The sequence below is a fragment of the Chanodichthys erythropterus genome, chromosome 11 (genome assembly GCF_024489055.1).
Source record: "Chanodichthys erythropterus isolate Z2021 chromosome 11, ASM2448905v1, whole genome shotgun sequence".
NCBI lineage: Eukaryota > Metazoa > Chordata > Actinopteri > Cypriniformes > Xenocyprididae > Chanodichthys > Chanodichthys erythropterus.
Window position 1 is genome coordinate 40,068,203 of NC_090231.1, and position 27,494 is coordinate 40,095,696.

The 27,494-nt window shown below is 42.7% G+C and overlaps 1 protein-coding gene across 4 annotated transcripts in view; it reads right to left on the reverse strand.

Moving 5' to 3' along the window:
- LOC137029949 (hydroperoxide isomerase ALOXE3-like) overlaps positions 1-22,671 on the reverse strand; it is a 33,594-nt gene extending 10,923 nt beyond the window's left edge. The window contains exons 1-11 of one of the 4 annotated variants that reach the window (XM_067399786.1): positions 22,635-22,671; positions 22,483-22,525; positions 22,317-22,345; positions 22,052-22,197; positions 20,375-20,582; positions 15,664-15,745; positions 15,420-15,542; positions 4,654-4,757; positions 4,386-4,555; positions 4,098-4,241; positions 1,619-1,822 (exon numbers count right to left, since the gene is read on the reverse strand). In XM_067399786.1, the coding sequence (XP_067255887.1) occupies positions 1,619-1,822; positions 4,098-4,241; positions 4,386-4,555; positions 4,654-4,757; positions 15,420-15,542; positions 15,664-15,745; positions 20,375-20,582; positions 22,052-22,197; positions 22,317-22,345; positions 22,483-22,525; positions 22,635-22,656 (1,275 nt within the window). In that variant the 5' untranslated portion in view covers positions 22,657-22,671. Of the gene's footprint in view, positions 1-1,618; positions 1,823-4,097; positions 4,242-4,385; positions 4,556-4,653; positions 4,758-15,419; positions 15,543-15,663; positions 15,746-20,374; positions 20,583-22,051; positions 22,203-22,316; positions 22,369-22,482; positions 22,529-22,634 lie in introns of those variants that run through there. The other 3 variants (XM_067399787.1, XM_067399788.1, XM_067399789.1) reach the window with 3 other exon arrangements.
- Between the last annotated feature and the right edge of the window lie 4,823 nt (positions 22,672-27,494).

Genomic DNA, 27,494 nt, shown 5'->3' on the forward strand with positions numbered 1-27,494 from the left:
CAGTTAAAATGGAGTGCATCTTCTCAATTCAGAGCAGCAGGAGTCAGATTTCACCTCAAGCCCATTTCACCTCACTTTTCTGGATGACAAGACGATGGATGAAAATTATGTTGACAAGCAAAATGTTAAAGTGCATATTTAAGCGAGTTTGTCATTGTTTTGTTGTTATGTTTTTCATTAAGAATAATAATGAACCCACCCACCATGCTGCCTCCGAATTGCCTCTACTTCAAAAATGAAATTAATATGTGCACGGACATTACTTTTTTATTCCGATTGTACATCTATTCATGAGTATTGATCAAATCACTCGCACCAGTGTGCCTATATACAGTTGCACGCAGTTGTTTTCCGAAGCAAATGCAAGTGAAATGGGCGCACTGTAGAGCCCTGCTAATGTTCTGTGTAGTCAGTGTCCCCTGGCTATAGATGAGTCAGTCACGCTCTCCAAAAGGCAAATCGTGAAGGGGAGGATTTTTCACAAAGCAATATCTCTGAGACCACAGACTACAACTGCAAAAACTCCCCTACCGTCAAATAGTAGAAAACATACATTATTTAAAGGTGCCCAAGAATGCTTTTTCACAATATGTAATATAAGTCTAAGGTGTCTCCTGAATGTGTCTGTGAAGTTTCAACTCAAAATACCCCATAGATTTTTTTAAATAATTTTTTTTAACTGCCTATTTTGGGGCATCATTAACTATACACTGATTTTGGCAGCGCCACCCCTTTAAATGGTGTGCTCCCTGCCACACGAGCTCTCAACTATATTACAGTGCATTTACAAAGTTCACACAGCTAATATAACCCTCAAATGGATCTTTACAAGATGTTCGTCATGCATGCTGTATGCATGCTTCGAATGATGTGAGTAAAGTATTTATTTTGATGTTTACGTTTGATTCTGTATGAGTTTGAGGCTATGCTCTGTGGCTAACGGCTAATTCTACACTGTTCAGAGATTTATGAAGAATGAAGTTGTGTTTATGAATTATACAGACTGCAAGTGTTTAAAGATGAAAATAGCGACGGCTCTCTTGTCTCCGTGAATACAGTAAGAAACGATGGTAACTTGAACCACATTTAACAGTGCATTAGCAACATGCTAATGAAACATTTAGAAAGACAATTTACATATCATGCTATCATGTCAGTTATTATTGCTCCATCTGCCATTTTTCACTGTTGTTCTTGCTGACTTACCTTGTCTGTGCACAGATCCAGACGTGAATACTGCCTTTCCTTGTCTAATGCCTTGAACATGGGCTGGCATATATGCAAATATTAGGGTCAAAAAAACAATGACCCCGACTGTTACGTAACAGTCGGTGTTATGTTGAGATCCGAGTGTTTTCCAGAAGTCTTTTAAACAAATTAGATTTATATAAGAAGGAGGAAGCAATGGGGTTTGAAACTCAATATATGTCTTTTCCATGTACTGAACTCTTGTTATTTAACTATGCCAATATAAATTAAATTTTTGATTCTAGGGCACCTTTAACTCATTATCATTCTCTCTCTCTGTGGATGTGGCATGTCTGTAACATGACCCTGTTTTCCTCAGAGCCCTCACCGTTAACACGTCAAACCAACTCATGTGTGACAGATTCAATACCTTGTAGAGAGGGTGTGGAGAGGGAAGATTGCGCAACGTCGACACAGTGAACACTTCTGCCAGCAGGTGAGTTCTCAGCAGGTGAAAGTCGACCTCGTGAACGCCAAACTCTGCATTTCGGACGAAGATCTTGGCCAGTTTCCAGTCAGCCTTTGAATCCGTTGGGATGAAGATGGGATTCTCTTTGCTGGGCTTTTGCTTTAACTGTGCAGATTGAATTTGAACATGCGTGGAAATTGTACAAATGGTTCCTGAGGGAATCTAGGTTATGATTTTTCACTTTTCCAAGAAAATGATAAAGGATTTCTATGGCATCTGTCATAATTACTCTATGAAGAAAATTACATCCTAAAAAAAAAGAGGTTTATTTAATGTTTAATTATTCAGACAATTCTGCCTACTCATCATTTGTACATTACATTTCACCTTTCCTTTGTTTCTTTTTAATAATTAGATTGTTTACCTAATCTTTAAAGATTCATTCATCTGTATTTAATGTATGACATATGGAACCCAGGTATTCCCAGGTCCTCTTTCGATTAAAGCACATTAGCGTCACCCTGTATGGGATTTTGCTTCTTGAGCATTTCCTAGCTGAAGTAAATTATACCCACTATGGCCGAGTCAGTTTTAAAGCTGGTACAGGCCAATGGTTTTGTCTCTTTCACTTCTTCAATTTGTCCTAGACAGCTGAACTGTTGGAAGTCTTTTCATTGCACTTAAGCATTCCCGGGTTAGAATGCTTGAAGATTTTTACGTGCTATCATCACCGCGCCGACCCTCATCTCCTGTGTGTGTTCTCTCTGGGGAAGGAGCAGAGCATGTGAGCGAAGCGGAGCGGTGTGACGATATTCTGTTCTATGCCAGCACACTCCGCTCACGGCCCAAGCGAGCACTCCACTCGTGTACTGCTCACGCTCACCGGTAAAACGATGTTCGCTCAAATCCCGCTCCAACATTAAATTTCTATGTACTGTACTATACGTGTTGTAGCCTTTGTTGATGTTTTAACGCATGTGGGCATTTACCATTTTGTATAGATGGCCTCAGCACATTACAGTAGCCTATGAATAACGCTTTCTGCCTGTGGGTGTGATCACATTAACATTATTAGCTGCAGCCAGGGAAAACTGTGCATGTCTTTAGTTTCAAACAGATTACATTGCAGGGGAATATTTGTTTTAAATGTGAATTATTTTATTTAAAAGTAAACATTTTAAGTTTTATTTAGACATATGTTTCATGTTTGTGTGATAAGTATTCATGAGTTTCAGTTCATTTTACAAAAGCGGCCATTTTAGCATGGCATGTAGGTTGGGGTGGAGTTACTCCAGGTTCGCATTCGCTGGCTATGTGATTTCTCAAAGGTGGTCATCGATTACAGCCTCCTCCCTCCGTTACGGTCCCTCTGTGGGACCTTACTCTGGTTCTCAGAGCAATGACAGGCCTTTTGAGCCATTAAATGAGGTCAGCCTTAAAATGATCTCATTAAAAACCACCCTCTCCCTGGCTATAACCTTGGTCAAGTGTGTCAGAGATCTGACCGCTCCATCTGTAAATCTAAACTTTTTAAAGTTTGCAGAAGGGGATTCTAAAGGTAATCTTTCATCCCAATCTTTTTTATTAACATAAAGTCTTCATACCTGACTTAAGATCTAGAATTATTGAACTGCCTTGCACTAACAACATTTAGAGGGAGTAGTGGCTCCATGTTTTGTGCCCAGAGAACACTCCTGTGGCTTGTTCTGTATTGTCTGTATCTTGGCCTTAGGCTTAGTGGGCTTTGACTTTACAGGTAGATGTTGGCCTGCTACGGCACTGCTGCCTGACACACCTCCAGGCTGCCCAGGACCTTGCCGTGTCTCCACCTGTAATTCTATTGGGAGAGCAGCTTCCTTCCTGGCACTTCCAGGTACAGATTAAGGGGGCAGGGGAGTGTGTCGTATGTGGTTCTGATTAGGAAGCTTAGCCTTGTTGTGGCATCTTCCACAGATCCACCTTACTGATGGTATGGCCGATGACACCTTCCCAAGTTGCCTTCCTCTTTTTCTGGCTTGGCTTTGACCATAACAGCGGTTCTTGAAGAAGCTGGCATATATCGGGATTGTGCTTGTACTGTCATTCTCACTGACGCGCTGTGCTAGAAATCTCCCATACAGGTTGATGTCAAAGTGCTTCGAACGATCTATCCAATCTCTGAGAGAGAACATGAGATGTTCCCTTCATCTGCGTCAGTGCTCACAATTGTTGAAGTGCAGCAAAGAGGCAAAACCAGTGGCGTGTACCGGCTTTAAAGCCGGCTGAAGTGGCAGAGAGAATCAGCACACTGCTGCTACACAGCAGGGTTAGAATTGGCTTCAGCTGGGACATGCTCAATGAGCAATATATCATACAGGGTGACATCTCGTGTTCTCCCTCTGAGAACCAAGGTTATATACATAACCCATGTATTTCTGCACTTCAAATGCAAGATACTCACCTGAATGGCGATAGGCAGCATCATGCCATGAGGGTTACAGTACAGCAGGACCAGGGGAGCTGTGAGATACTGCTGCCTGCCACTGACTACATTTCCCACCAGCCCGTCCAACATCTTATAGTCAGACAGGAAGATTTTCCCTTTCTGAGTGTGGTGGTAGATCACACCAAATAATGAATAAAACACAGAAAATTAGACAAAACCAATGCAAATCATACCCAGTAATTATATCCAAATCCAAATATCCAAATATCCATATCCAAATCATGCCAGTAGCAAGTAGTGTACCTTCATCTCCTGCTCCAAGCTGCTCCCTCTTAGGGAGTCTTTGACCATGTCATTTGTGACGGGGAAATTCACAGGCAGCTTTGAGCAGCGCTGGATCATCATTGGATTGAGGCCATTCAGAAACTGGTAGCCAAAGAACTCATCCTCATCCCAGTGCTCCCGAGTGTATTCTGCAAAGCATGCCATGTCAGAACATATGCTGCAGTACAGACAGTACTTTATATGCAATACAGTCATTTTGAGCAGTTCATTTGTTTAAGATGAGTACCGATGGTTTTCCCTCTGCTTCCACAAATAATTACTCCCAGTTGGCTGATGCTTTCCCACGATTTTCTGCTGTCAGCTAATCCAGTTAGCTTCAGAGCAGCTAACCTACACACATAATACACAGGTACAAACATTATTACTTGAACTGACCTTGATATACCACCTTATGATCCATCCTAGTTAGTTGTGGGCATCTTTGTAGTCACTATTAGATATTATTACTGTGTTCAATAAGACAAGGCTATTTTGCTAATGCCATCCACTTACATTCAAAATACACTGAATACAAATGGATCATGTTTTTAAATCACCAAAGTTAATTATAAAATAAAGCATACATAAAATTAAATGTAGCTATAAATATTCAGCATTTCCACCATTGCTATCTAAAACTAAAAACACATCATATTTAGGCTAACCTACAAAAAAAGAAGAAAAAAAAAAACAAAAACACTGAGACAGTCCATTGTCCAAACAATAATGGTGAAATGGTTAAGCTTGCCTATCATGGGCCCACTACTTACTCTCTGCTTTTAGCTGAGTATACATGGTGAATCCTTGAAAATTGATCACAGTTCATTTTGAATAAAGGGTTAGGTTAGGGTTAAGCATACTCCAAAGTAATAGACTGACATTGCCTCTACGTCACCTATATAACCTATCTCTCCTGTAGTGCTTGGGTCCGTGGAACCCAGATGTAACAAAAAAATTGTAAATTGTATGTGGGAAAAGGCAAACATGAAAAACAAAACAAAACAGTTGCCAATGAATCCAATGAAAAACAGATGCCACGCAGTGTGTGAAACTACACCAACACTCAGACACAGTTGTAACAGTGATATATTTTAAGCACAAGAAACTGTGAACTGGAAGAGGTAGCCTACATGGCAAAGATTAACCATGAATAGGCCTAATGTGTCACAGACCGGCGCCCTTCTCTGGTTCGGCGGAGGACTGCAATGGATTTCTCCTGCAGTGTTCGCTGGTCCTGGAGATGCAACCACACTTATATCCCGATGATCATTCCAAGGTAGTGTTCATAATCTCATAAACTCAATGGCAAGGCGCTTTGCTGGGTGGAACTGCTCTGGTCACAGAAAGATCCAATCACCCAGTCTCTCTCCAGTTTCACCGCTCACTTCAAGGAAGTCTTTGGAAAACCTGCTTGGGATTCATCGATTGGTGAGAGATTATATCAATTAAAACAAGGTTCCATGTCTGTTACCAACTATGCCCTCCAGTTCAGAACCCTGGCTACCTCTAGCAGTTGGAACGAACAAGCTCTCATCACAACATATCATCAAAGATTGGATCCACGCGTGCTGTTGCATCCCGCTGCATACAAGGATTCCATCGGGCTCAAGTGCTTCATACAACTCCGTCGTGTCTTGAAGAGCACCAGGGCCAGTCATTCTTCCCATCACCTCTCCACCGACCAAAATCTGTCAGCTCCCCAGAACCAGCCAGCGAGCCCATGCAAGTGGAACAATCCCAGCTGAGTGACAGAGGTGGCTGACCCACAACCTCTGTTTGTATTGCGGCCAAGGTGCCCCACTCGTCCAGCTCGTCCCATGGTGAGTGTTATCTTTCCTTTGATAAATAAGATGAAACCGCTTACCATTGTTGTAAACCTTACTCCTGCCGGTTTATGTCTTCCAGATAATGCCCTCCTCAATTCTGGGTCAGCCGGGAATTTCATCTCTGGAGCCCTCTGCTGCCATTTCCAACGCCATCGATTTACCAAATCCACTCGGTAACTGAAAGACCATTAAAGCAAGTGCGCTACAGCGTCGGTCCCATTCAACTCCAAGTTGGCATCCTCCACTGTGAAGACATCCATCTGCTGGTTCTGGAGGATTCCACCGCTGACGTGATTTTAGGGCGCCCATGGTTGGAGCAGCATAATCCCGTCATCTCATGTAAGACAGGAGAAATCCTGAAGTGGGGTGACAACTGTTTTATGAACTGTTTTCCTGAGTTTCCAGTCCCAAGTTCTCCGCGTTCTGAAGAAATACCAGTCTGTGGTACTTCCATTGAAAGCCCCCTAGAGAAACACTCCATGGACATCCCAGAATGTTACTCCCACTTCAGTGATGTCTTCTGCCCCAAGAAACCCTCCATGCTGCTTCCACACCAGCCATGGGACTGCACTATTGATCTGCTTCCCGGTGAGCCAGTGCCCAAAGGAAAAATCTACTCACTTTCCATCCTGGAGGAGAAGGCCATGGAGGAATATATCAAAGAGGCTCTGTCCTTCAAAAAAGGATGGAGGCTTGAAGCCCTGCGTTGATTACAGAGCCCTCAATAAAATAACAGTTATCCGGATACAACCTCATCCGGATACGTGAGGGGGATGAATGGAAGACGGCCTTTGTGACCCCTACTGGCCACTATGAGTACCTGGTCATGCCGTATGGACTTGTCAATGCCCCCTCCGTATTCCAGGATTTCATCCACGAGGTGCTCCGGGAGTTCTTGCACAAGTCAGTCCTAGTGTACATCGATGACATCTTGATATACTCCCGGAGCCTGGCCGACCATCACCGCCACGTTGCGGAGGTCCTGCAACACCTGAGGGGGTTCAACCTGTTCTTAAAGGCAGAAAAGTGTTCCTTTCATCAACCCTTAGTGCAGTTCCTTGGCTACTACATCGATCACAGTGGCATCCGGGTGGACGAGAGGAAGGTTTCTGCCATAAAGGACAGGCCCATTCCCACATCAGTGAAAGAACTTCAAAGATTTCTCGGATTTCTCTGTCCTGGACTCCAGCCGCCACCCACGCCTTTGACACGCTCAAGAACGCCATCACCACCACTCCCCTCCTGGTACATCGGACCCAGACAAGCCCTTCGTTGTGGAATTTGATGCCTCCACCACTGGAGTGGGAGCGGTCCTCTCCCAGCAGCAGGGGAACCCGAGTAGACTGCACCCGTGAACTATGACATCGGGAATAGGAAGCTTCTGCCATCAAGCTTGCCCTAGAGGAGTGGAGGCTAATCTGGAATACCTTCGAGATGCAAAGAGATTAAACCCTCATCAAGCTAGGTGGGCCTTGTTCTTTACCCGGTTCAATTTCTCCATCACTTCCCGTCCAGGATCCAAGAATGTAAAGGCTGACGCTCTCTCTCGTATCCATGGCCCCGATGATACCCCTGAAATCCCAGAGCCCATCCTACCAGAGAAAATCTTTGTAAAAAAATCAATAGTCTGGTCTGAAGACACCCTTCCGGAGTCCAATGCCTCCACCAACGCTCCGCCGGGTTGCCCCCAGGTTTGCTCTACGTCACCTGGACACGGCGCACTCCCCTCATCCACACTTCTCACTCGTCACTGGGCACTGGCCACCCTGGGGTCAATGAGACCCTCTCGTTGCTTAAACAACGCTTCTGGTGGCTTAATATGGCAGCTGACGTCAGAAGGTATGTGCAGGGATCCAAGGAATGCGCCATCTCCAAGAGTCCATGCCATCTTCCCTCCGGCAAACTCCAAACTCTGCCCATTTCTAATCGTCCCTGGTCACACCTAGGGGTTGATTTCATCACCGACCTCCCAGTATCTGATAACTGCACAGGCATTCTGGTGGTTGTGGACAGGTTCTCAAAGTCATGTTGTCTAATCCCTCTAAGAGGATTGCCTACTGCTATGGAGACTGCTGAACTAATGTTTAACTGTATTTTCAGATATTATAGAATTCCTGAGGACATTGTAGGACCACAGTTTATCTCCAGACTCTGGAAAGCGTTTTTCAACCTACTAGGTGTGACCGTAAGCCCCTCTTCAGGTTACCATCCCCAGACGAACAGGCAGACGGAGCGGAAGATACAGGAGATCGGACGCTTCCTGCATACCTTCTGTCACGGCCACCAGGACTCTTGGAACCAGTTTGTGGGTTGGGCCGAGTATGCCCAGAACTCGCATCATCTGCCTACCACCGGACTCACCCCATTCCAGTGCGTACTCAGCTATCAACCCCCACTGTTCCCCTGGACTGGGGAACCCTCGGATGTTCCTGCGGTCACCTACTGGTCCCGAGAGAGCGAGAGGGTCTGGGACTCTGCACACCACCAGCTCCAACGGGCCCTACGCAGGCGCAGGATGACAGCCAACCTTCGACGCACCCAACTACCAGCCAGGACAGAAGGTCTGGCTGTCTACAAGAGACATCAGGATGCGCCTGCCCTGTAGGAAGCTGAGTCCCAGGTTCATTGGCCCTTTCACCATCGTCCAGCAGATTAACCCTGTCACTTACCAGCTCCAGCTCCCCCGCCTGAGTATAAAATTCCCCCCACTTTCCACGTGTCACTTTTAAAACCTCATCATCCTTCTGTCACTCTCTCCACAGAGCCTGGTGCAACCGAGGTCCCCCCCCCCCACACTCATTGTGTATGATGGAGCTGCCTACCTGGTTCAGGGCATCTTAGAATTCCGGCACCGTGGTGGTCACCTGGAGTACCTTGTGGATTGGGAGGGTTACGGTCCCGAGGAGCGCTCATGGGTTCCCAGGAATGATATACTCGACCCGAGCCTGCTTGACAACTTCCATGCCACTCATCCCGACAGACCAGGCATGCCACTCATGCACGGCATCACCGGAGTACTAACCACACACACCTGACATCAATCAGCACCCTTATCAAAAGCACCATAAAAGACACAAGCTCACACTCAGTCACTGTCTGGTCTCGTTAATGCATACACTGTCTGCACTGTGTCTGATCTGCTTCAAGTCTGCCAGCTATTCTCCATTCCTGCAATTACAAGACAAGTATCAGTTCTACGATCACATCTGTCTACTTATCCACCTTCATTCACTCACCTGCACTCTGCCTGTCATTCCTGGTTGTTCAATAAACTTATTAACTATTCCTTCTGTGTCTCATTCCCATTCTGTACTGTAACATACTGTCCACATTGCTTGTAACTGAAATTAGAGTCAACACCTGTTCAGTTGTTTGCCTAAATGTTTATGGTTGTGTTGTTCTAAAAACCCAAAATTGGTTCTATCAAATGCTGAACAGTGTAAGTAATGACTTCCTTTGATCTATACCTCCGAGTCAGAAAGTATCTTTGACACTACAACCTACTTGACCAAGACTTGATTTTTATTGTAACAAAAAAGTGAAAACTTAAAAACAAAACGTCTCGGGTAACGAGTGTAACCCTTGTTCCCTGAGTAAGGGAACGAGACGCTACGTCGGATGACGTGATGGGAACCCTCTGTATTTTGAGTTTGTGAAGCACCTCTGTATCCAACCAATGAAAAGACGTGACGTCAGAGACGGGTGACGTCACGGATCAGGAAGCTATAAAGCACACCTGAACACAAAGCACGTCTGCTTCTGTAAAATGTCTGAAGCAAGCGCACCAGGTATCCAGGAGATACGGCCACGTGACGTAGCGTCTTGTTCCCTTACTCAGGGAACAAGGGTTACACTCGTAACCCGAGACGTTCCCTTTCGTGGGAACTATCGACGCTACGTCGGATGACGTGATGGGAATGCAATCCCAACTACGCCGTCTCTCCGAGTGCCTGGCTACTATCTTGTAGCATCCTGACCCCCGGAGTGATGTTAAGGTGAAGTTTGTAAAATCTGATAAAGGTGTGCTGGGATGACCATCCAGCCGCACCACAAATGTCGTCCATAGAGACACCAGATAGGAGAGCTCTGGACGTGGCCATACCTCTCGTGGAGTGAGCCCGCACCATCAAAGGACACGGGCGCCCCACCGTCTCATACGCAAGTGAGATGGCCTCGACCACCCACTTGCTCATCCGCTGTTTAGATGCTGGGCCCCCCTTCTTAGGGGACCCATAACATACAAACAATTGTTCTGTTTTTCTCCACAGGGCAGCTCTGTGAACATACGCATCTAATGCTCTTACAGGGCAAAGCAGATTCTTCCTTTCCTGATCCAAGTTTGCGAAAGGAGGCAGGCAGAAAGCCTCAAGTACAATGGGGCCTGGGACCCTCATCGGACCTTTGGAACATAGCCCCGGCCTGGTATGCAGAAAGGCTTTCACCATACCAGGTGCAAACTCAATACAAGATGGAGCGACTGACAGCGCTTGTAAATCACCAATTCTCTTCAAAGAAGAGACGGCCAAGAGAAAGATAGTTTTAAGTGTCAAGAACTTGTATGACACCTCCTCTATTGGCTCGAAGGGAGCCTCAGCCAGCCCTTGGAGCACAATAGTGAGGTCCCAGGTCGGGGTCTTTGTGCACACCACAGGTCTCAACCTGAGTGCACCATGGAGGAAGCGTACTACTAGGGGGTCTCGACCCAGCGAGGAGCCCCCTACAGGGATATAATGAGCCGAAATAGCGGCCACATATACTTTCAGCGTGGAAGGGGTAAAACCTTCCAAGAACTTTTCCTGAAGGAACTGAAGCACGTCAAAGACAGAAGAATGGACCGGGTCCAAATTATGCTGTTCACACCACACAGAGAACAATTTCCATTTATATAAGTACAACTTCCTCGTGGAGGGAGCTCTGGAGTGAAGGATGGTCTCCACAACCTTGGTTAAGAAACCAGTTCCTATGAGCCTTGCCCCCTCAGGGGCCAGGCCCACAGTTTCCACATTTCTGGGCGGGGATGGAGAATCATGCCGCCCGCTTGAGACAGGAGATCCTGCCTGAGAGGAAGCTCTAAGGGAGAGCCGTGAAGTAGAGACATTATGTCAGAAAACCATATTGTGGCGAACCTTCTCCAGAACTCCCGGGAGCATTGAGACTGGGGGGAACGCATACAGACGTAGCCTCAGCCACGTCTGTAGCATGGAGTGAGTACCACAGAGAGCACTGAGCTGACTCCTCTGTGGCAAATAGATCGACTTGAGCTCGACCGAAAGTTTTCCATATCAACTCCACCACTTCGGTGTGGAGTTTCCATTCCCCCGGTCTTGCGCCCTGCCTCGACAGCCCTCATGTGCAGAAGGCCAAAAGTAATAACGTTGGACGCAGCTGCCATCAGACCCACCAGTCTCTGAAACTGTTTTACAGTGAGTGACTAGCCTAACTTCACCCCTTTCACGGCCCCGAGAATGAAACTCACACGAGCAGGGGACAACTGCGCCTGCATCGTGGTGGAATCCCAGATTACACCTAAGTAGTTTGCAACCTGACTCGGGACCAGCACACTCTTTTTGGCGTTGAGCCTCAGCCCAAGCCTCTTCATGTGCGACAGAACAACATCTCGATGTTGAACTGCCAATTGTTCTGTTTGAGCTAATATCAACCAATCGTCGATATAGTTCAGCACGCAGATGCCCTGGAGTCTCAGCGGAGCCAGCGCTGCATCCACGCACTTCGTGAACGTGCGGGGTGAGAGGGATAGGCCGAACGGAAGAACCCTGTATTGGTAAACTTTGCCCCCGAAAGCAAACCTGAGGAACTTCCTGTGTGAAGGATGGATGGATACATGAAAGTATGCATCTTTCAGATCTATCGCTACAAACCAGTCCTCGGACCTGATCTGAGGGATGATCTGTCTGAGTGTAAGCATTTTGAACTTCAGCTTCTTTACGGATCGATTTAGCACACGTAAATCTATGATCAGACGCAACCCTCCATCCTTCTTCAGAACAATGAAGTAGCGGCTGTAAAAGCCCGACATTTTGCTGGGAGGGGAAACCCTTTCTATAGCCCCTTTTTGCAAAAGCGTCGTTACTTCTTGCTCCATCACCAGAGACTACTCTGGGGTTACCACCGTAGGAAGCACCCCATTGAACTTGGGCGGTCGTGAACCGAACTGAATTCTGTAGCCCTGTTCTATCATGAGCAGCACCCACTTCGAAACATTCGGGAGATTTTTCCACTCTTCCAAATATTCTACTAAGGGAACCAGTCTCTCGAGAGCACTTGGCTCGTCTATCTGACGCGGCGCACCGGCAGACAGACGAATCACGTGCTGGCCGACCCTCCTCGGAGGATCGGTGGAAACTGCTGTGCCCTGACTCACGCTTGGTGGCAGGGTTGACAGAACGGTCCCCTGAGGGCACAGAGGAGGACCCGATATCCGAATCCCCCCGGAGGGGGCTGCCCTCGAGAGATCCTGCACTATAAATGTCAGGACCTCTTCTTTGAAGCCTTCCGAGAGATAATGACGGTCCTCAGATCCGTCCTACCTCCGGACTTTTAAATTCCTCAGAATTTAATGTATTCAATATTTCATTTAATCCTCAAATTAAATGCAGCCAGTTCTTATATAAATATATATTTTTTGAACAGACTGAATATATTTAGAATACAAAAAAGAATTATAGCTCGTAATAATTCGCAAGGTATTTTAGGGAAAGAGAGAAAGGGAACTCCCGTCTACTCAGATCCCTTAATATATACATACACATACACACACATGCATAATTACGGACACGTGATATATGCGCAGCCTCGGCAAACGCAGCCGTATTTTCATTCTTGCAGACTTAATCTACGCGCTGCCTCGGCAACGTGAGATCCGAGCCATATATTCTTTAATGAAAACTCAGTCTACGCGCTGCCTCGGCAAGCGCGAGATCTGAGCTATATACTTCAGATTCGAGCTTTGCAATAGACTTTTATTCCCTCGAGAATAAAGCCAACAGGAGTGGAGCTACAAAATTCCGCTAGTGCATACTTTTCTTCGGGACATTTTTATGAATGAACACGGTCACTGTCAGTTGTGAGCTGACGTGCACGCTCCACTCCCAGCAAACAACACATAAATCGTGTGTATCCCAACTCGCTTTGTAGTAGTGTTGCACGATATACCGGTACTAGAAAGGTATCGCGATACCCTGCTTTTAGAAACGGTACGGTTCTTCATTTTATTAGTACCGGTACTTTGAGTGCCAGCTGTATTTCCTAATGTGCGACAGCAGGGAGCAGTGTGTGTGCAGCGCGCTGCTTCTGAGGCACATTGAGTGCGTGTTTATTCCTGTCAACTGCGCAACGGCAGATGCACAAAGCAAAATATGGCATTATTTTGCTTACATTGCCGACAGTCAGGGCAAGCCCACGGACACCACAAAGCCCGTCTGCAAAATACGTTACAAAATAACGCAAGCGAAGGGAGCATCCAACTTGCCAAACATCCCGATTTGTACAGAGAATTTAAAGAGCGACAGGTTAGTGAATGTGATACCAGCGTTATGTTTATGCTCTCAAAAATTAAATGAGTGTTATTTATATTACTCATGCAAGCAGACATCCGCAAAGAGGTGTATTATTGAGTCTAATAAGTGATATCTGGTTGCTAAAATAAAATTAATTTTAAAAAACAAATATGTGAAGGGACTATACAATTATATTAAACCAATTTATGCTTTAATAACATTGCTCTAATTATTTACAGTAATCAATATTCTCACTGTCAAAACACTTACATGCAGGGCTTGATGACAGCCACTCCCACTAGCCACTTTGGCGAGTTGAATATAATTTAAGTTTACAGCCAAATGGTCGTCGAAGATCGTCGTAGCACAAAATTACAATCCAATCACACAATTCGTTATTTACATGCAGTTAGTGAAGGAGGGATAGGCGGAATTGCGCTGAATGACACACAACAGAAGCGCTCTCTCTCTCTCTCTCTCTCGCTCTCTCTCTCTCTCTGTCTGTCGCGCGCGCGATCAGTTTTCCACGCGTCTGAATAGTCAAATACACGTGCACACAGATGTCTAAATGTCCATCATGTGGAGTATCTCGCGTGAATACAGTCGGTTATGGCTTAAGTGGACGTAAACAGGTGGGTAATAACTGGATATTTGTCAGTTACGTCCATGCATTCAGCAGCCCAATTAAATAGGCCTGTCCATCATTAATGTTAATCAAACAACAAAACCTGTTAAATATGTTAAATAAACTTAGTGTATCGACCTGTGAGGTGGCGATCCTCAGAACGATATCACAATATCCACCTCCTCAGAGCTGGACATGTGAGTATCGGTGCCTCAACCCGGGGGAAGAAACCGCAGAGCGTGCTTCCACCTGGGAGACGGCGCTGAACCTGGCTGGTGAGGGCAGAGAAAAGGCGTGCCCGTCTCTAATCCCTCTGTCAGATCCATTTGTGAACCCCACGAACGGAGCCTCCGCCCTGCCTCAGCAGAAGCGGGATCCGATCCGCGGGGAACACTGGAGCAGTGTTCTGAGAGCGAGTTTTTACAGCGCACACAGACGCTCCCTCGAGAGCTGCCTGGGCTCACTCCCATTTCACTGCTGTTTCTCGCCATAATACGTGTCTTTTTTATATATAAATATATGGATTGGTGTGAGATACTCTTGTCCTCAGACGAAGAGATCTTGACTTGTTTATATGTAATAAGACAAACAACACCAAATAAGACACACAAGATACAGAGAGCGCTTGCTGAAGACAAACACTGCTTTGTGTTCAGGTGTGCTTTATAGCTTCCTGATCCGTGACGTCACCCGTCTCTGACGTCACGTCTTTTCATTGGTTGGATACAGAGGTGCTTCACGAACACAAAATACAGAGGGTTCCCATCACGTCATCCGACGTAGCGTCGATAGTTCCCACGAAAGGGAACTGTGATTCCAAAGTAAGCAGTATAGAGTAGTGTAGGTCAAAAACTGTCTCCCAAAAATGGGAAAATCCAAAAATGGGTGCAATTCATTCCCTTTAAAGTGGAAGTACAGAAATATAGTAACATAAAGACAGTGAATAACAACATTAGTAACTGTATGGCTTCTACAGTGTGATACTTAAGTGTGTAACAAAGAGATGAACACTACAGGAGTGTTAAAAAATGACTTGGTCTCTTACTGTTTTCCAGCACTGGAGTAAAAATCAGATTCCTTTGTGAAAGAGAATCGGACTTCAGCTGGCAGAGCGGAAGCAGTGTCGTAATCGATAACTTGGGGCGTGCCCTCAGCATACACGTGCCACCTAAGAGTGGAATATTAAAACGTATTTCAATGGAAAGAATTTAATTTCGCTGAATTTATTTTAATATGACACAGACACTTCGCAGTCACACCCGACTTGTATTGGTGTGCTGCCCACAAACCTAAATAACTTTTGTTGCTCTTCTAGCTGCCTCATCCTTTGTCTTTGGGCTATTAGGTTGGTGTCCTGGAACACAAGTGAAGCTGAAATGCAAATGCCAACATTAATTCAAAATCGTCTCAGGTTACGTATGTAACCATAGTTCCCTGAGAAGCAGGGAATGAGACTCTGCGTCGAATGCTATGGGGAACGTCACACATGAGCTGATGTCTGAAAATATATTTGAAACCTATCTTATCGTCTTGAGGGACTGTTCAGCAGGCAGCCTGAAGCATGGCATGGAAATGCAGAGTCTCCAAGGCTGCTCAAGGCTTCCGGGACCAAATTTTCCAAGGAAAAGTGGTCCCTTAAAGGCAATGTGGCCAGGGAACCGAAAGGAGCCCCGGCCAGTCACTAGAGGGGAACGAAGTCACCCCCCAATGCCACCAGGGAGGCTGAGCTGGTCTGATGAAGGATAAACAGTCTTGGCCAACCCTGTCTGAATACAGAATGTCAAAAACGCATTCTTCAGAGAAGATAGCAAGTAAGAGCGACTGCAAGAAGGGCAGTAAGCAACTCAAATCCACGCGTAGAGACGGGCATCCTGGAGAGCAGAACTCAGCTGAGTGCTATAAACCCTCGTCTTGAGGGGAGTATAATCCGCTCATCCTAGGATCTACTCGGCACCTGATTATTTGCACTGAGGATGCTGTGTGCTAGGGAACCCTGATACAGGGGAGCACAAACCAGCCTGGGGCCCTGGCCAACCAGAAATGTACTCAGTAAAACACTTGTAACTCTCTCAGTGAGAGGAGTACACTATTACATACACCAGAATGTTCAAAAGGTGGCCCCGAGGGCCTAATACCTGTAAAACATACGGTGTTATTCTAGTGGCCATTAGGGTTCTAGGAGCAAGAAATAGAACCAGCCTAAATACTAGGTAACTATTTAGCTCGACTAGAGTTGGGAGAACCCAAACTCAAGGAAGCCGATGTAGAAAAATCAAACCTCAGTAAGGTTTTACCACAAAACTCACCCTGAGAGGTCAGCCACTCAGGAACATACTCAGTAGAAACACCTTTTACTCTCACAGTGAGAGGAGTAAACAACTGAATTCCAATGCACTACACAGGAGGCCCAGAGGGCCTACCCTTGCAAACATGTGGCATCAGCTAGTGGCAACCATGACCATACCAGCCAGCAGGCCATTTTTATGTGAAAAAACACATATCATACTAAAACAGAAGGAGGGCATATTTTGCCACCATTCTCTACAAGAGGTCTGAACTAAGGCCTACTCTTAGCAGAGGTGGAGCGTGTCCAATGGTGGTAAAGGACCAATTTCACAAGCATCGTGCCAATATGTCTGCTAAAAAGGAGGCCTTATGGGGCCTTCGAGTTCAGCAACACGTGGCGTTCAGCTTGTTTGAACGTATAGACACAAAACTGTGCCAAAATGTAAAAAGGAGGCCTGTTAGGGCTTACCACTTCAGTGACATGTGGCACCAGCTAGTGAATATAAGGGACCGGTTGTGGGAAGCTAACTACAACCTGAGCTACAGTCTACATATTCCAACAGGCAATGCACCCTAATAAAAGTGACTACATGGAACCAATAAATGCCAACATGGTCTAAGGGAGGCCTACCAAGGCCTACTACCTCAAACAGACACGAGCATAAACCTGTGGCAATGTGAAATTATGTGAGCAAACTCATGATCACATAACAACAGCACTTGAGAAACACAAGCTACTAAACTAGAAGGAGGCTAAAAACATTAGAGCCTACAACTCCAAAGTTATATGCAATATAGCTCTTGTAAATATTACCAAAGGGAGCTAATAGAAACCAGACTGTGAAAGTGGTTCTAACAGTACCCTGAATATGCAATCCAACAGGTGATGCACTCAGTGATACACAATAAACCCTAACTCGGTAGTATAATAGTCACCACGCTCTTAAATAGAGGCTGATTTCACAAGCCTACTATAATGAGAATAGGTGCTAACCTGTAGCCACACTAAAGTAAAGCTCACATAAATAAATGTAGGGCAAAAGGCTACAGCTCAACGCAAACACAATGCTTTGAAATACATGCCATCCTAAGGAGGATAAATGCTGTCACCAAACAGATTTAGCAAATCTGTGCTGAGCCCTAGAGGACAGAGGCTAAAAAGCTAGCACCGTCAACTTGAATGTTAAATCAATTTGCTCAGGGGAAAGACAAATTCATAGCATGAATGAAGTTCTAGAGAGTGAGGCCTAACGTACACTGCATAACTTATATATGCAAAGATAAGGGCCTACTACCTGAGAAAAAGAGCACCAGGGAGGCTAGTAACAGTCTACAACCTTAGCTGTTTACTCACCAATTGCACCTACATGGACAAAGGGAAATGGGCATATGGCCTAAAAACTCCCTCAGGAGGAGGCCAGAACTAGGAACTATACAACCTGACAAGGGATAGTCATACATAGGGTAGTTAACAAACACCTAACCTAGGTCTAGCCTGGCCACTAAGCTGCGGGCCTACAGAACTATACAGGAAAAACAAGGTCTTATTTTAAAACATAAAATATAGACCCAGCTTATCTTCCTGCGGCTCAAAGACCGAAGACTCCTCATACTCCTTTTTCTCTACATGAAAGGATGGAATCTAGGGTTCTTTTAAGCTTAAAAGATCCTCTCACTATCAAACAGGAAAGTGGGCCGACAGAAAAATAATCAGTATGGGCCCAGCCATCAGTCTGACCATAAGAAGCATCTGAGCATGATATTATATATATATATATATATATATATATATATATATATATATATATATATATATATATATATATAGGAGGTGGAAGAAGAAGAGGAGAGGGTAGATATAAATTGCCCTTATGTAGCTGGGGGATCGATTACAAACACCTTTTACAATATGTAGGTTTACAATCGATCACCCATCTCACTCTTGCTTCTTCCTCCTCCCGTCTGTCTGGGCTCAGATACAAATCTGAATAGCTAGGGGTTTTTCCATGCCCTCCCGATCTCAAACGTGGAGATCAGGAAGGAATGGAAAGCTTACGGGAGCTGCAGTGTTCATGGATAGAAAGGAACTGCTTGTCGAGCCATCCGCGTGCGGCCCCTTTCTTAACGTGCCCTCATGGCAGCCGCAGCCTGCCAGAAGCACATCCCAAAAACACCAGCAGCTCCACGTATACAGCAGCTAGAGGAGCGCTCGCTGCCGGACGTGATGACGTCAAACACGGACGTCATCGTCATCCAACAATTCATCCTCGTCAGCCCCAGGGGAGCTGAAAGAGAATACAACTTTCTCAAACTTTCCAACGAGCTAACCTGCGAGCCCTATGATTGCAGCCACCATTTTGCCTCAGCACAAACGGGGCCAGAATCACCAGGCACAGATGCGGACACCTCTTCCCTCGAGAAGAGTGCCAAACAAGAACAGAGCGTCCCGATAGGAAGACGCTCACAGTAAATAACAGAAAAACACACAGACAGCACCCTCAAGCACTGGCTATGCATGCTCCTCTCCAGACAGAAAACGCCCGGAAATATGTATATCAAGTGTCCAAACCTGGGACACGGATGAACACACTCTCTTCAAATGTTCGTAAGGCATAATATAGATGCCCTTACCGGAGTCGATACAATCGCGATCAGACAGAACAGACCCAAAAGACAAAAAAGATACTGTCTGTTTCTCCAGGCGCTCCTTATATACTTCCAGGTCGCACCATATTACGTCATAGGCTGTTGCCGGCCAGTAGGATTGGAGTTTGTTGATACTTGGCTTTTAGACATCAGCTCACGTGTGATGTTCCCCAAAGCGTTCAATGCAGAGCGAGTTCCCTTTCGAAAGGGAACTAAATTTGTTACATGATCATAGGACGGTGACTTGTCATCCGTGTAATGTTTTTTTTTTTATCATAGACACTTTCATTTTATTACAAATGTGCTTTATTTTAAAAAGTCTAATGGTAGCATTAGTCACAGTGGTCTGAGATACATAGTCTTTGTTAGAAAAAAAAAAACATGAATAACTGCATACAGTACATCTCTCTATCATATGAAGACACACGTTTGCTTAAAGGAATTCATCTGCAATGTACAAAAGTGTGTGTGTGTGTGTGTGTGTGTGTGTGTGTGTGTGTGTGTGTGTGTGTGTGCGTTTTTGTGACCTCTGTGTGTGTTAGATTATTGTCCCGAGTCGTGCCTCATTCTCAGTTTTTCCTTTTCACTCATTGAATGCATAGGCCTATGGGAAAAGAGTCATGGACATGAAGCCAATCCGTTCACAAAACCTTCTCCCAATTTTACTTCTGTACATGGCTTTTATACATGTTCAGAGGGTGGTGTAGCAACTGTCCAATAAAAATGTACATGATATAGGATTGTGGTACACACAGAATCACAAAGAATGGTCAAAGAAAGAGTGACCCTTTCTTGGCTGTTTTGCAAGAAACACACACACATATACATAGTGTACATTAAAAATAGTTGTGTGATGAAATAATAACAACTCTTCTTCGTTCTCCATTGCAGCCTTAAAGACCAGAAGAGAGAAACATTCTCGGGACAATAAACAGAGATTAAAGTAATCTAACAGTGTGTGTGTATGTGTGTGTGTCCACGCAGCACATTTGCAAGACATCACCACTGAACTTTCAAGTACACTAGTAAATGAGAATGTTTCCCATAACCTTAATTGAAAGTGCCTACCTTTTGCCGGTCTTAAAACAAGCTTCTCATCATTACAGTCAAGCCAGCAATAGCACGGAAACAAAATCTCGTCACCTTCTGGAGTGTTGACCAAGATCTTATCGCAGAACCACTGGTTGTAAAGAAAACCCATAAACGGCTTGGAGTAGAGCGTGACAGATATGAGCTCTCCCAGGGATACCTTACAGTGTATCTTAAATGTTTGCTCCTGCAGAGACATATTTACGAGGGCTTATTAGGGCCAGTGTAGGTTCAAAATAATAATCATAATATGGGGTTGGGGGTTGGGGTGTACAATTCAGAGAAGAAACTCAGAATTTCCATGAAAAAAAAAAAACAGATATTCTGAGATTACAAAATACAATACAATACAATACAATGTTTATTTATATAGCACATTTAAAACAACTGAAGTCAAGTGCACAGAGTATGCAAAACCGAACAGTCAACAGTCAACACAATCTATAAAACACACACTGTAGAATGGATAAGGTTCACTAAAATAAAGGATCATTGCACAGCAGGTCAGGAAATGTTAAATGCCAGGGAGAAGTAATAAGTTTTATGAGTAGACTTAAAAATAGATAGAGTTGAGGCAGCTTGAATTTGATTTGGGAGACTATTCCGCAACAAGCATGGATGGATGTATACATTTGCTATAGCAAATCAGATACTGTGGTACTGTGGAGCCTGATTATGAAGATATTTAAAGACAAACAATACAATTTTAAAATCATTCTATATTTGACTGGCAGCCAATGCAATGAAATCAAAACTGGTGTAATAGACTCACAAAAACACAAATTTGCCAGAAAAAAAATTGAATATTCTGATAATTAAGTCACAAATTTATGAGGAAATAATAATGTCAAGGAACCACATCACTTTATATTGGAAGGATGTAGCCTACGTCATCACGCTACAGACACAACCATAAACAGATCCCTCACGCACATGTTAGTGAGGGGGTGCAACTAGTATGGAACACTGAAACATTCCTGGCCAGTAAAATAATCACATGGCTTCACTATGCATTCAACCTGAACCTGATCCACAGCCCAAGAAGGCATCATCCAGAGAGCATCCAGGATCAACGTTCACTCTGAACCAATTTCTCGATGGCTGAGGCAAGCTGTGAATGGAAGAAACAGCCTATAGCCTACCCAATTAATCTATTGATACTCTCTTGATTTGGATATTCATGAGAAGCTGCGAAGCGTGTTCAGTGTGAATGAAGAGTGAAGCGATCTGGTTATTGTACTGCCCAGGCATGTTCCGTACTAGTTGCACTTCCTCACAAATTTGTGATTTTATAATCACAGAATATTCAAGTTTTTTTTTACTGAATTTTATCTTGCCATAACCACAGCGCCACGCAGACCAATTGGTGGCTGACTTGAACCAGTGCATGCCGGTAAGAAATTTTGTTGTTGATTTTTTTTACTGTATTTTATCCCTCCACCTCCTGCTCCATATTATTATTATTATTATTATTTTAATGCACCATCATACATTTGGGAAGATAATTTTAAGGTAAATATAAAATGCATTTTTTAATCATTACTCCATACAGCTTTTATACACAATCTTTCAAATATCTTCCATTAAATGTAACATTCTGACTGATAGTTTTTGAACCAAAACTCTTTTACTGTTGGTTTAATTGGGTGCACTTACCGATCCAGGCAAAAACCCCTGATGGTTATTTAGATTCTGTTCATCACTCTCAGCCTCACTACCATGCAGTTGAATGTAGATAAGGCTAGTGGTGCCCGCCAAGAGCTTATCTCCTGTGTGCGCCGTTACTTTGTAGATCACCATGGCTGTTCTGCAAAGTAATGGATAATGATTTTTAAGAAAAATTATGAACTTGATAAGACCACTAAAGAATGTATAAATGAAAGAGGGAGAGAGAGAGGGAGAGAGAGAGAGAGATTCTCACCTGTAATTGTCAAAGAAGTCACAACGCTACTGCAATGTAAAATCTGCTGTTACTAGATTGATTGTAAAGAGAGAGCATTTTATGTCATGGAAATTAACACAAAAATTAAATACACTTTAACTGAACACTCTGTAGAAAAGATCTTGGAGAAAAGAAGTTTTATTACCAGGTTGTTGCCAAAACAAGGATCTTGCTCCTTTCAAAATTACCTGAACAAGAAGAGACCAAGAGCAGAAGACTCCAAGCATTTTATATCTTTCTTGTAATATATGCATTTTCATCACTGTCATGACACCCAATCTAAAAATGAATACCTACCTTTGTCCAAATAAGGAAACATCTTCAAACTTAAGTTTATGATTGGTTGTAATGTTTCTTGACACTGACATTGAATCTTTGAGTTTTCCTTAGTCCGTGTCTTGCAAAATCATGATTATTGTAAGGATGGAGCAACTTGGTTTGCTGTTGACAGATGCATTACACAAGCCCCAATCCTGAGGGGGGGAGGGACTTTCATACATACCTCATCTCACCGTAACCTAACTGACTGAGGACTGGGCTGGGGCCTTCTGACATTTATTTAAAGAATGCTGATTTTTTCCTCTCCATCTTGACCCGGAGATAGCAAGAGGAATTTAGTGTTGCTAACTATAACCTGTAATAGTGATGGTAAAAACTTACTGCTCGCTGCCCATGATTCACAGTGCTTTCATTTACCAAATGAAATTTTTTTCATTCAGCCAGAGGGCTAAACAACTACTGACGGATGGCTATGGATGATAGCTGGTACTTGCAAACTTTCTTGCAGAACATTGTATTAACATTTCTATGAATTCTGTGTCTATGTTTTTACTGATAACTGCACAGGCTGTTTTAGGCAGTTGAAAAAAGAAGAAGTCTTATCTGACCACAGCTCAAATTTTTAACTCTTTTTAACAGAAATAAGAGAGAGAGAAGAAAGCTTAATTAATTAAACATAAGTTTGTTACAAAGTACAGGTACATTTTCATAACAAAGCATCCGGTACACATGGTACAGATTTTCTATTTTAAGATTCATTAAACACTCAGTAAAGCTCTTCAGTTATCAAAAGTCCTTTAATGCAAATAAAATATATTTCCCTATATATGAATGAGCAATATATTAAATTATTTAATGGTATATTTGACAATATAAATAATATATTGTGTTAATATATTACAATATATTATTGAATAATATATAAGGAATTGCCGCTTATATTAAAATACATGTGACAATATATTTACAAATATATCATAATGTATGCAATTGTCACAGAACACAGACTCAGGAGAACGGTGAGCACAAAGATTTATTAAGTTTATTATCCAACAGAGTGAAGTTATAAAGCAAGGTATGCAAATCACAACAACTAGAGTGGATGTAGATAGAAACAGTCCAGACAGGCAAGGGCACCACACACACCTTGATGACACGACACGGGATCCATCTGCAGGCTTTATTGAGCAGATCTTGTGGTCAAACAGGCAATGGTCAAACAGTGGCAAACATGTATAACAGGGAATAGACAGAATCGTGGTCGTAACACAGGCAGATCAGGGCAGGCAGATATCAATCACAAGTCCAGTAAACAATAAACAGTCCAAGGGGCAGGCAGCAGAGAAACGTAAAACCTTCTTTAACAAGAGATGTAAATAAATTTTACTATGGTTTATTATACATGCAGATTATAGGTTGTAAAGTGAAATCAATGAGTTTATTCTTTCTATAGCCTATACTTTAGAAATTAGAACATATATGCGTTTGTGCATAAATGTGTGTTGTAGTTGCAAATCTTATCCAAGATGTAGGCTAATCAATATTAGTCAGTTGTGTCCGACATAAAGGATCCGCGATCCAATGAAACTATGACCACAAACGAGAGGGGGTTCACAAACCAGTAAGTGAATGAAAGGTAATAATCAGCAATAGGCTATGTGTTCAAACAAATAACTTCTTATTTGAATGTTTCAATATGCGTTGACACAAATGACTTTATTAAAACGTTTCTTTGATATAACATGGCACTGAGTTGTTAGAAAAGAAATGCATAGTGATATCATAGCATGATGAACTAATGAATCGGTTTCTTGAACCTGTTCATTGAGCCAAACTGTCTGAAAAGAGCCGGTTTGTGGAAATTAATCAGCCTTTGCATCACTACAAGCCTGTGTGTGTGGTGCTGGTTTTTTGGAGAGTTGATGAGGATGATGGCAGACAGGTGTGTGATTGGGAAGTGTGTGCAGGTGATTATCATAGAGGATTGTGGGAAATGCAGTGCACAAAAGGAAACAGGCATGGTGACTGGTTGTCACGTTTCCGCCCACTGCTGTTTCCTTCCACTCCCCACCAGAGGTCTACTGTTCACCATTATGACTTTTTCTTTGCACACAAACAGTCACTTCATGCTGGACTACATTTCCCACAATTTCCCAGCTAGGCTCTAATCACACACTTATACCTGTTTCCCATCAGTGACTCTTTTTAAGCTGCACTCAGACACACACACTTTGCTGAGTATTGTTTAGCCTTTGATTGCGCCTTGTATTCGACCTTGTCTCTGTGTTCCTTGCCTTGCCTGTATTTTTGACCCTGGTCTGATTCCTTGTTGATGATTGTTTGCTCCCTGTCTTGACCATTGCCTGTTTTTGGACTACTCTTTGCCTTGCCTCTCCTAATACTGTTTGCTAATGTGTGACTACGCTTTCTTTTAATAAAGCTTGCATTTGGATCTACCACCCTGTCGTCTCGATTCCCATCGTAACACTGGTGATCCTGACAATAATATTATATTCAGTAATACACTTCAATAATACATACAGATGTTATAAATTACATTATAAATGTTTCATATTTTCAAGCTAGTTAACAATAGCACAAGCACACCCGCATGTACTAAAGTATTTAGCAAAGAGACTCTCACTGTGTTGAAGACAAGTGACAACCTCCCCCAGCTTCTTTTGAAGCCAATACGGAAGTGACTTAAACTGCAATTCATCGACTGGCCACTAGGGACTGGATGTGTGTTTGCTGTCTGCGCTAAAACCACGACCACTTGCCACGACTTGCCATGACCACAGCGCCACGCAGACCAATCGGTGGCTGACTTGAACCAGTGCATGCCGGTAAGAAATTTTGTTGTTGAGACAGCGTCGACGCCATGTCACTGTGACATATGGCTTCAAAGTACCTCGATAGCAATTCGAGATCAACCAGTGCAGTTTCTCTTTTTTATTATTGCAAACAATTCAAAGATGACATTAATACAATACAACTTTGCATACATAACACAAAATGTATATCAACAACACAACCAATGTCATCTGAACATATGGAAGAGAAGAAAAATAAGTTGACTGACTGTTAAAAGTGAAAGATACAAAGGCAGGAACAGAACAAATAAAGAAAACAGTATTAATCACTGTAAATGAAAGAAGAAATACATATATCTTCAAAAAGGAAATACATTTGTATTATTAATTACTCTTAGTGATTTGATTAAATGTTCTACTTCAAATAAGAAATCAAAAAAAGTAGGTATTTTCTTAAGAAACCTTTGTTTGTGAAAACAGAATTTAGCCACAAGGATAAGAAAGTTAACAGTATATATTATTGTGTAAATTACAGTTCATATTAACTTTAGAAAAACAATAGGATCTCAAATCTTTCCAGAAAAGTGATGAAACATTACATAAAACGTAAAAATATACGAAAAATAAATGACAAATATCTTCACTTTCTTTTTTACAGAAGGTGCATATATCAGCTACATTACAAAATTTCAACACAAAAGCATTACAAGGGTATATATTATTCAAAATTTTTAAATGCACAAATTCAATTCACTGTGTTGGATATACAGTATTTATATAGTAATAACCATGATTTCCTCCATCGAATGTTTTCTATTTTAGAACCCCCCCAAAAATTTCCCTTTTGGAGAAATTGAGTTTCAAGATTGAGAAAGTTGATGAATACATTTATTATTACATTCTTTACTTAAAAACAAAACACCTCCCAAACATAACTGTGAAAGTTGTTTTGAGCGTGACTCATGGGAAAGGGAAGCTTTCATCAGACATATTATTCCATCAGGAATCGCCTTTATAACAGAGTTAAATTCTTTAAAACAGGACATTGATGGATATTCATAAAACATTCATAAGATAACAAATCACCTTTAGAGTTGAATAGGTCAGCAACAAAAAATGTTTTTATTAAGCCATTTATCAAAGAAGACTGATCTATTTCAAATTTTAATATCCGAATTATTCCATAAGATGGTTTTGTCAGGGGAAAAGTTGTGGTTGTAAACCAGTTTCCAGGCTAACAAAGCTTGTTGATGAAATCTGCCAGTTTAATAAGTAATTTACCAGTGGAGTAATTGCATTTCATTAAAAAAAAAAGAAAAAAAAAAAAAAAGAAAGGCGACCTACCCTATTAAATATATTATTAGGAATAAAATACCACGTAGAATCTGACCCAAGCTAACATCTTTTTAACCAATTAATTTTAAATGTTTTGGTTGTATCATCAAAATTCGGGACTTCAAGACCCCCATCACTCCATTGTTTGCTAAATTCCCAAATTAAATCAAGAAAAATCTTATGCATATTTTTTTGAGGTGTGATTATCTACAGCTAAAGACACAAATCTGGATAATTCTTCTGTTTTAGATTAAAATAATAATAATAATAATAAATCTCTTTGGAGCCAATTATTAAAAATATATTTTGTTTTCAATAACTGTTGAAAAAAATTCAACTCTCTACTAATACATTTTTCGTTATATGAATCCCAAAATATTTCACTTCATTTTTAATTGGTATATTCTCAATTACAGTCTCTACAGTGTCAAAAAAGCAAATAATTTCACATTTAGATCCTTCAAGAATAAAGTCTGCTAATTGTGAGATTCAAATATCTCTGTTAAAGATATTCAGGCCAGCAAAGTTATTATTGTGCAAAATATAATGTTTCTACAACAAATAAACATAAAAAGGGGCTCAAAGGGCAATCTTGATGTGTTCCGTGAAACCTTGGTGATGTACGTGAATTTGAAATGATACAACTATCTATTTCTTTGTACAACATTTGAACAATATATGAATTTTGAGGGAAATCCAAAAGCCTCTAAAGAGTTTAGAAGGAACTGGT